The 10,182-nt window shown below is 33.1% G+C and overlaps 1 protein-coding gene across 1 annotated transcript in view; it reads right to left on the reverse strand.

The window, feature by feature from the left end:
- Positions 1–10,182, reverse strand: part of LOC106463661 (transient receptor potential-gamma protein-like) — a gene marked incomplete at its 3' end in the record, with an annotated part of 101,180 nt that overhangs the window by 25,111 nt on the left and 65,887 nt on the right. Inside the window, exon 6 of the mRNA XM_022391223.1 lies at positions 1,072–1,306. Coding sequence (XP_022246931.1) covers positions 1,072–1,306 — 235 coding nt within the window. The remainder of the gene's footprint in view (positions 1–1,071; positions 1,307–10,182) is intronic.

Genomic DNA, 10,182 nt, shown 5'->3' on the forward strand with positions numbered 1-10,182 from the left:
AAAGATCGAAGCTAAAATGATATATAATCGGACAACTGCACTTCGCACTTTCTCTGTATCGGGATTTAAGTCTTTAAAGACCTGGGGGGGGGGTTAGGTTCGTCCACCTCTTCCTACCTCCTGTACTATGTTGTATGGTTGCTGGAGAAGGTACGTGTAAATACAACATGAAGAACAGAATAAACCGCACTTACTCCGACCCCCTTTCAAGGCAATGTTCATGTAGGTGTAAACAATTACATTCATGTGTTGATAGAACAATGTTCATGTAGGTATAAACGGTCACATTCATGTGTTGATAGAACAATATTCATGTAGGTAGAAACGGTCACATTCATGTGTTGATAGAACAATATTCATTTAGGTATAAACGGTTACATTCATGTGTTGTTAAAACAATGTTCATGTAGGTATCAACAGTCACATTCATGTGTTGATAAAACAATGTTCATGTAGGTATAAACGATTATATTCATGTATTGTTAGAACAATGTTCATGTAGGTATAAACGGTTACATTAATGTGTTGATAGGACAATGTCCATGTAGGTATAAAAGGTTCGAGTCTGGCAGCCAGTTTAATTTTACCGCCTTAAAGCCACGGATGATGACTCAACTGAACGAGGAAGTTAGGTAGCAAAATACACTAAATTATCACCAAACAAAAGAAACGTTTAATGCTCAAACGAATGGTTCGTGTGCTACGGCTCAAAACAGTAGAAAAGGCGGCCCACATTTCTATCAATGATAGCATTACTATTTAAGCCCGACATTGTCTGGTACTATTATATATATATATATTTAGGAAAGTAAGTGGCAAATGATAATATTCCTGTACAATGCCTAGCGGAGAAATACATTTATTCAGAAAATAAAAAAGACTATGATTGAAATATGACAGCAAAAAAACAAAAACATAAAAAAAACGTGGCAGGTGTTAATATACTTGTGTTCAAACCTAATCTAGGCAATGAAAGATTAGATAATAGTTTGTATACAGTCAGCATTAAATTTATGTTACACTTTACGTACGGCTACTGTACTAGTCGAGTAACAGATAAGATGGACTTACATAGAAAAGTGACGTAAGAAATGGAGTGACAGATGAACTTGATGAAAGGACGACGAATGGTACGACCGAAGCTAGAGTGGGGAGCAAGGATGTAAGCTATTGAATATAATGGAAAGAGAATTCCTATCCGAATGATTTCTAATGACTGGAGAAGAGCGTTCTTCCGTCGGAATCCAGGCAATCCTTCGTACCAGATGGAAGCTAGTAACTGCTGAACGTTGGAGTGGGCACAGAACTGAAATATCAGATATGTCAAACTTGCCAAAACTTTAATTACAAATGAAATAAAGCACGTTAATCAACCCAATATTACTGAATGACAGGTTTACAATCTTTCAAACGTTCCATTGCCGTTGATCTGAATATTTAGTTCTTAACTTTAAAAAAACATATAAACAAACAAAAACACAGGTTAATCACATTAAGTCTTGATCTAACACAGTAATTGTAATGACAAGTTTACAATCTTTCAAACTTTCCATTGTCGTTGCTCTGAATATTTAGTTCTTAACTCTAAAAAACACATAAACGAACAAAAACACAGGTTAATCACATTAAATCTTGGTCTAAAACATTCATTGTAAGGAATTGGTTTATATGCATACAATTTGAAGTTCGACTTCATAGGCTTAGTCACATTTGTTACTATGGCGACGAATTACCGAGAGCTGATTGGCTGAACGTGTTTTCCGCAGTTGTTTTTAATTACCATTTTACGAATAGAAGGTCAGTACTTGATTCGAGGCAGTTTCATTAAAAACAGAAAAGGGTGAACTTATAAGGAAAAGGGTATTCTTATTGATGCAAATATAACAAAACGAAACATTTTGAAATAAACAGTCTTTAAATAGTTGTGTTTTGTTCAAGCACATATATATATATATTAGATACAAGTTTGTTCTTACTGCGTTAAAGCTCAATTATTTATGTTGTCAATGGTGGAACGACGACAAGTCCTGCATAATTTCCTTATCTATATGTATAAGTGCAGAAGTGATGTTTGGTAAATCAGCCATTTGATGATATTTAAGCACATTAAACAAATTTAAAAAAAATGTGCCAGACGTGGACTAGTAGTTAGCAGGCCAGAGTGTGAAGTCGAGATTTTGTGGGTCGCGTCCAGTTGCCGCAAAATCGCGTTCCGCACTTCGGGCTTATGGCGTTTTATAAGTTGTTATTGTTGAATTTTGTGTTAAGCTACTCGAGGGCTATCTGCTCTAGTCATCCCTAATTTTGAAGTTATAGACTAGAGGAAAGACTGTTAATCAACACCGTTCGCCGCCAACTTGTGAGCTACTCTAATTAAATATTAGAGTTTGACCGTTACTTTTATAACGCAACCACAGTCCTGGCGGTAACGGGGGGGGGGATCACATAATCCCTGATTCACAGTTCAACACACTTACCACTGCGTATCCGAGATTATTTGGTTTGTGCCCCGATAACGCCAAAAATAAAAATGCACCCCGCACTTTGAGGAGTGAAAGTCTAATCCAACTATCCGATTAGTGTAGCCCAAGGGTTAGCAGTGAGTGCTGTTGACTAGCTGCCTTCCATCTAGTCTATCAGTTCAAAATTAGGGCCGGTTAGCGCAGATAGCCCTTTTGTAGCTTCGCGCGGATATTCTAGACAAACAATAATTTTTTTTGATTCAAATATTTAGGCAACAACAACAACAAAAAATCTCAATAACTTTCAAAATTATCGAAATCTTCACTAGAAAATTAAAAGATGTTTGCGTAATTGAGAAAAAGAAAGTAAGAAAGAGATTGCTCTTAATTACATGATTTCGGAGATATTTTATAAATAGTGTTTTAAACAAGCGTAACATGTCTATAAGGGAATTTAAAACTCAACGTTTGTAGCAGGTATTCCGACCTACTAGGACTTACAGTCATGCCTATTTACTTTGCTTTAGTCATAGAAAATACTTTAGAAAGAAATCTTGCTAAGATTCAGGGATTTTCGATGTATCTAATGATCAGTTAAATGATCGGTGAATGTATCCAGATTATGAACAGCCCAGAACTGCAGTTTCAATGTTTATCAGCTCTTATCAGCCTGACTGCGTTTATCAAAGAAACAGTTTCCTTACAAAGAACTGGTGAAAGCCGCAGTTTCAATCTTTATGAGCTTTCATCAGGCCAACTACGTTTATTAAAGAAACAGTTTCCTTACAAAGAACAGGTGAAAACTGCAGTTTCAATCTTTATGAGCTTTCATCAGCCCAACTACGATTATGAAAGAAACAATTGCCTTACAATAAACAGGTGAAAACTGCAGTTTCAATCTTTATCAGCATTCTTGAACCAGTTACGTTTACGAAAGAAACAATTTTCCCACGATAACCAGCTTAAGAATTGTAGTTTGATCTATATTTACTTTCTTCAGACGATAACCAGCTTAAGAATTGTAGTTTGATCTATATTAACTTTCATCAGACGATAACCAGCTTAAGAACTGTAGTTTGATCTATATTAACTTTCATCAGCCGAACTCAGTTAATAATAGAAATAACGAGATTAATTTCAGCTGCTCTTTCGTTTTTAGAGAGTGATAAAAGTGTATGTGTAAATAAAATATGAATAAATATTTTCTTATTTTTTGATTTCTGTGTAATGTAAAAAAATAGGCTAACACTTAAGTAGTTCAAATGATGTGATGGCATTTTTTATGTTATATTAGAAATTTTTATCAAACTGTATTATGGTTGTCAATATAAATAAGATACAAATATCTCAGCAATTTTAATTAACAATAGTTGGCATGAGGTGTACTACGATGTTTAAAGTGGACAAAATATCTTTTTCAGATATGATAAAAATGGTTTGATGGAGAATGGAAACAAAATAAATTTCACAGGTCATTCAACCATCACAAAGTTTTCCAAAATTACGTTTACTTTATTGAAAAGAAGACAAACGCCTTCTTAACAGGAAACTCTCTAACCTTGTTCAAGAAATCAAAAAGTTTAATTTTAGGGAATTTAATATAGTTTGTTATAAATCTACTGACAGAAAAGTTTCGAATGACTATCAGTGTCTGTGTCAATCATCTCAGGAGCTTTTAACAATTCTCGAGACAGAATAAATCTCTAGAGAATTAAAAAATAAATCTTATTGGCAATTTTAATATTACATTATTTAACCTTTTATTGCTTTAGAAATCGAACAAACTTAGATTCATACTTAAAGGTGTTGCATACTGTACAGTTTAATGTGATCGATATTAATACAAAAGTACGAAACATTTATACGGGCATAGCGTTTATCGATTAATTCAAAGTCTAACTTACTAGTAAAATATTAAATGCTAAGCCTAATCAACCTCTTAGTACTGCTTAAGCCATTATTTTGACGTTTCAGATCATCTTGTAAGCGAAACGTATGTTTTAGCAGAATTACTCTCAGTCTTTAACAACATTTCCAACGCAATTTCAAACACGTGAAATTGTATTTGTAGTTAAATTCCCCTAGTTTGTGAATGTAGTGCTTAAATCTTTTCTTAAAATAAATTCCAAAACTTTATGTGATTTCGAATTTTCGATTCTAAACAGTTTCTAACTGAATCAAAGTTTTTTTTTCCTCTATTGGTCAGTTAATTCTCTGTTTTATAATGAATTCTAACTTGAATTGCTTACTGTTTTCTACACTTTTCGAAACTCGAACAATATATTTGTTTTCCATTGTTTATGTGTGTCCTCATTTCACCCCCCTTTTTTTTCATTCAGACGCCTCTTTATCTTTCTTGAGACTCCTAAAGTTGAAATATTAACATTGAACGAATACCTTAAAATAAACCAAGATTTCACATTTAATATACTGTTTTAAGCAATTATAATTTAAGGAAAAACTAAATAAGTACCTGAAAAGCTTGCTTAAATAACAATCTGAAGAAAAACAGCGTGCGTAAAAACACTAGAACAAAAAAGAAAAGTTCACCCAATACAGTAGAAGTCGTTTAGTTAGAGTATATTTTGCATAACATGCTATTTAATTCATATTTTCTTTAGAACCCTTCTTCGTAACCGATTGGCAAGAATGGAAGCCTTTCAAACAATACTTGAGATAATTGATCAAAGTGGTGACATCTAAATATTGACTTTTAAAGAATTTCAATACCTCAATTGAAAGTGTCTGATCTTATTATTAAGTGGGGCGTTAAGCCTAAACGGGCAATCACAGTGTGCGAAAAGCGAGTTTTCTATGAATATTTGATGTGACATGAGACGTTTTCTAAAATATGAAGTAATGTTTTGGCGCTGAGCATAAGTTAAGTGATATTTCTTCTATTTCGGGATGACGTTAAAAAATAATTTTATTTTTTTAATATTACCGATCGCTCAACTAAAAACCTTCCAGCATAATAACGTCAAGTATGCATATATCATTTATATTGTAGCATGGGGTGCAAATATATTGTCAACAATAAAACTCGGAGATTGATAATAAAAGCTGAATTAAGAAAGTCATTAACATAAATAGGGAGTTTTAGGAATTTCATTAAAAAAATAAGGTATGTCACGTGTCGTGAACTTGAAGATGAAGTATAGGGAAATCATTTTGATAAAGAAACTGCCAATTTTTAAACCATGATAAAAAATTATTAAACCTACTCTTTCTGCATATATATACACGTTTTTTGTAAAGAGAGATGTTTAATGAACTATCATTCGGAAGGATGTTAGTTCACTCAGAAAATCGTACCAAATAATGTATGACGAAAAACGAAAGATAAAATATTACGGTAATATTTTATTCTTTTCTCATGATTTATTCTTCTACGTATCAGAGTGTATAATAACACACATATATATATACATACACACACCACATTCATATATAGTAAACAAATGCTAGTCTTGTGTGAATATATCTTTATAATAAGAATATCCTTTATAAATTACTTCAAAACCAAAGAAATGTCCAGTTGGTGGTATATAAGCTCATATAATCCATTTAGTAAATTTGAAAAGTATCATTCGAACGGATTTTTTTGGACATCAGTAATTATTCACAGAAATGAGAAATGAAAAGAATGTAAATGACAATTATTATAAAGATATTCTAAAAATTTTGAGCATTGATCACTGTTATTAAAAAGAATAAAAGTGTCATCCACATACCTTCTGTACAGAATAGGCCTAAAGTTAACCGGACAGGTGTTTAGCTAATGCATTTCTCTCTCTCATTACGAACAGAAATGGCTTGATACCTGTCCAGTTAAGTTTAGGCCTATTCTGTACAGAAGGTATGTGGATGACACTTTTATTCACACCCGAAGTTCTTACGAGTTGGAGGTGATGTTAAATTACGACCCCATTGGCCCAGCTTTCCATCATGGAGATCGTATGCACCTGAGTCGTCTCAAACTAGCTATTAGATACAAGCAGAAAAAGGTAAATTAATTTTACCTCAAAAAAAGTTCTAATAACGATTAACCCTGTTTTGTAATTATAGCATTTTAACGTGCTTATGTAATGGGATTCAATTCACATGACGAATCATTCTTGATGTGATATGATTAGATTTCAAATAATTTTATGCTAGTAAGGATTGGGTTTGGGTTTGTTTTACAGCACAGCCACATTGGGCTCTCTGCTGTGTCCATTGCAGAGAATCGAGCCTCAGATTTTAGCGTTGTAAGTCCGTAGACTTACCACTGTCCCACAGGGTAACATTTGTCGGGATAATGCTTTTACGTGTTCGTGCTTTACTAAAAAAAAACAAAGTATTGTTAAGTTATCTCAGTTGAACAGAAAAAAAATATAATATCAGGGTTTGTACCAAGGTTTATCAAAAATAGGCAAGATAAAAAAAACAACAGGAATAGCAGTTGCAAGAACATTCACAAACGTTCTGAAAAGTTGCAGCTGTAGCTATATGGACAGTACACATCAATTAAAGGTCAGTGGGTTATGATTCGTGTCAGAAAGTTCCGATGACCGAATGAAGAAAATTGTAGTTTTATGCGTGCTTACATTAATAAATTGTAGTGAAAACGACGAACTACTCTCCCAGTGGCTCAGCGGCATGTCTATGGACTTATAATGCTAAAAACCGGGTTTCGATACCCGTGATAACCACAGCAAAGATAGCCCATTATGTAGCTTTGTACTTAATTACAAACAAACAAACGACGTACTTTTGTTTATTTATTTTTTACAGGAACTTCGCCGACAGTGTCAAAACTTTGCTACTGCACTTCTAGACCCGGGCACTGATTATAGCCTACTAGCTTCCCGTTTGTTTGTACTACTTATATAACGGCAAGTTTTTCTTTCCATTAACGTTTCGGATACGAATTGTAACCCACGAAAACTATCACGTAAATGCTTATTTTTAGCCATCACAGCGTTTTCGATACAAGTTTTATTGAAAATGTTTTCGTAAATGCGCCAAGGATTAGTATAAACTGTTAGCAGTTTAAGTCTCGACGAAAGTAATCTGACTCTACGGAAGTAATCTTACACGAGGAAAGTAATCTGACTCTAAAAAGTAATCTGACACTAAGAAAGTAATCTGATACTAAGGAAGTAATCTGACACTAAGAAAGTAATCTGACACTAGGAAAGTAATCTGACTCTAAAAAAGTAATCTGACACTAAGAAAGTAATCTGATTCTAAGGAAGTATTCTGACACTAAGGAAGTAATCTGATTCTAAGGAAGTAATCTGACAATAGGAAAGTAATCTGACTCTAAAAAGTAATCTGACACTAAGAAAGTAATCTGACTCTAAGAACGTAATCTGACTCTCAGAAAGTAATCTGACACTACACAAAGTAATCGGACTCTAAGAAAGTAATCTGACACTAAACAAGGTAATCTGACTCTTATTCAGTAAGAAAATAACATCGAACGCATGTTCTGTATCATATGAACAGTTACGCCACAGAAATTGACATATATCGAAAGTTGTTGGTACGTGAACATATTCTGTGCCTACTTATAGTTACTTGGTTCCTTCTGTAGTTCTTAAGGCCCCGAAGAAATTTAAAAACGCAAATCAGCAAAGACTGAGATACTATGAAATGGAAGACTGTGTATTTCTACTTGAAAATCATTATTCTATTATTATAGCAACATACCCTCGTATATGTCCTACTGCAATTTTCCCGAAATCTATAAACTCGTTGAAACTCAGTAGTGTTTAATAGATAGCAGTATGTAGCAGATAATGTGTAGTAAAGAGTAGTATGTAGTAGATAGTAGTGTGTAGTAGACAGTAGTGTGTAGTAGATAGTAGTGTGTAGTAGACAGTAGTGTGTAGTAGACAGTAGTATGTAGTAGACAGTAGTGTGTAGTAGATAGTAGTATGTAGTAGATAGTAGTGTGTAGTAGACAGTAGTGTGTAGTAGACAGTAGTGTGTAGTAGACAGTAGTGTGTAGTAGATAGTAGTGTGTAGTAGACAGTAGTGTGTAGTAGATAGTAGTGTCTACTACACACTACTGTCTACTACATAGTAGTGTGTAGTAGATAGTGGTATGTAGTAGACAATAGTGTGTAGTAGACAGTAGTGTGTAGTAGATAGTAGTGTGTAGTAGACAGTAGTGTGTAGTAGATATTTTAGATACTATTAGTTTCTACTACTTCCACGACTTAGCGTCAGTCGAGCTAAGTATGTATTTTAAAAGAAATATTTCCTGTGCACTATTTCGTGTTTTTTTTAAGTACCTCTTTCCTATGAAATCAACATAATCTAGACCATTTCAGTCTGTATGTTCCATTTAACCATACTTGTGTCAAACTTATATTCTTTATCTCGTTAGATGATACTGTTTTTTTTTGTTTTTTTTTAGATGAACAACATTAACTTTTTATTCGAAAATGTATAATCTTTCTTTTGCTACAGTATTGGATGTCCTTTAATAGCAAAAACACACACAAAACAAAAAAATGGACAACATTAACACCCGACTTAATTTGAATTCAGTATATTAATTATGTTATAACATTTAATATTAACCGTTCAGAAGACACCTTTCTTGTACAGATTCAGTCAGTACATTTATTGTGTTACAACATTTAACATTAACCATTCAGAAGGCATCTTTCTTGTACAGATTCTGTCAGTACATTTATTGTGTTACAACATTTAACATTAACCATTCAGAAGACATCTCTCTTGTACAGATTCAGTCAGTACATTAATTGTGTTACAACATTTAACATTAACCATTCGGAAGGCATCTTTCTTGTACAGATTCAGTCAGTACATTTATTGTGTTACAACATTTAACATTAACCATTCAGAAGACATCTCTCTTGTACAGATTCAGTCGGTACATATATTATGTCCCAACATTTAACATTAACCATTCAGAAGATCTATTTTTTTTGTACAGATTCAGCATACGATTTAAATAGCAGAAATTTTTAAAGCTAGAATTGAGCACTTTAAAAAAGGTAATTGTTTTTGATATACTGTCTTAGAACTCGGATTAAATCTTCATAAAATCGAAAATGTACAAGACAAAGTAATCAACTTAATTGAAATCAAGGCAACGTTTACGTGTAAATCCCATTTTACACAGATACCTAATTCTAGATATCTTCTGCCTTTGTTTTTCCATGTATGAGCTGAGCGATTGAAATCAACATATCTCGATAGCGAATACATTTATTTAAATCTCGCAAACGAAGACAAAATTCATTGCTATCTAATCTTTTGTTTAATGCACTATGTACTTACTAACAGTAATTGAGATAATCGTGCGAAAAATAAAGACGTCTTATAACTTGAAAACTGTGATGAAATGTTTAAAAAATATATTAAAAGATGTATTATACTACGTTGATAACAGACTTTAAGTTCATTATTTTACTCTGAATAGAACATCATATTACGTAGATTTTGTGGAAGTGGTGTCACTTCACTATTAAACATTCGTCACATCATATTACGTAGATTTTGTGGAAGTGGTGCCACTTCACTATTAAACATTTATCACATCATATTACGTAGATTTTGTGGAAGTGGTGTCACTTCACTATTAAACATTTGTCACATCATATTACGTAGATTTTGTGGAAGTGGTGTCACTTCACTATTAAACATTTGTCACATCATATTACGTAGATTTTGTGGAAGTGGTGTCACTTCACTATTA

This window comes from Limulus polyphemus, unplaced genomic scaffold (assembly GCF_000517525.1).
Source record: "Limulus polyphemus unplaced genomic scaffold, Limulus_polyphemus-2.1.2 Scaffold1456, whole genome shotgun sequence".
In the NCBI taxonomy this organism is placed as follows: domain Eukaryota; kingdom Metazoa; phylum Arthropoda; class Merostomata; order Xiphosura; family Limulidae; genus Limulus; species Limulus polyphemus.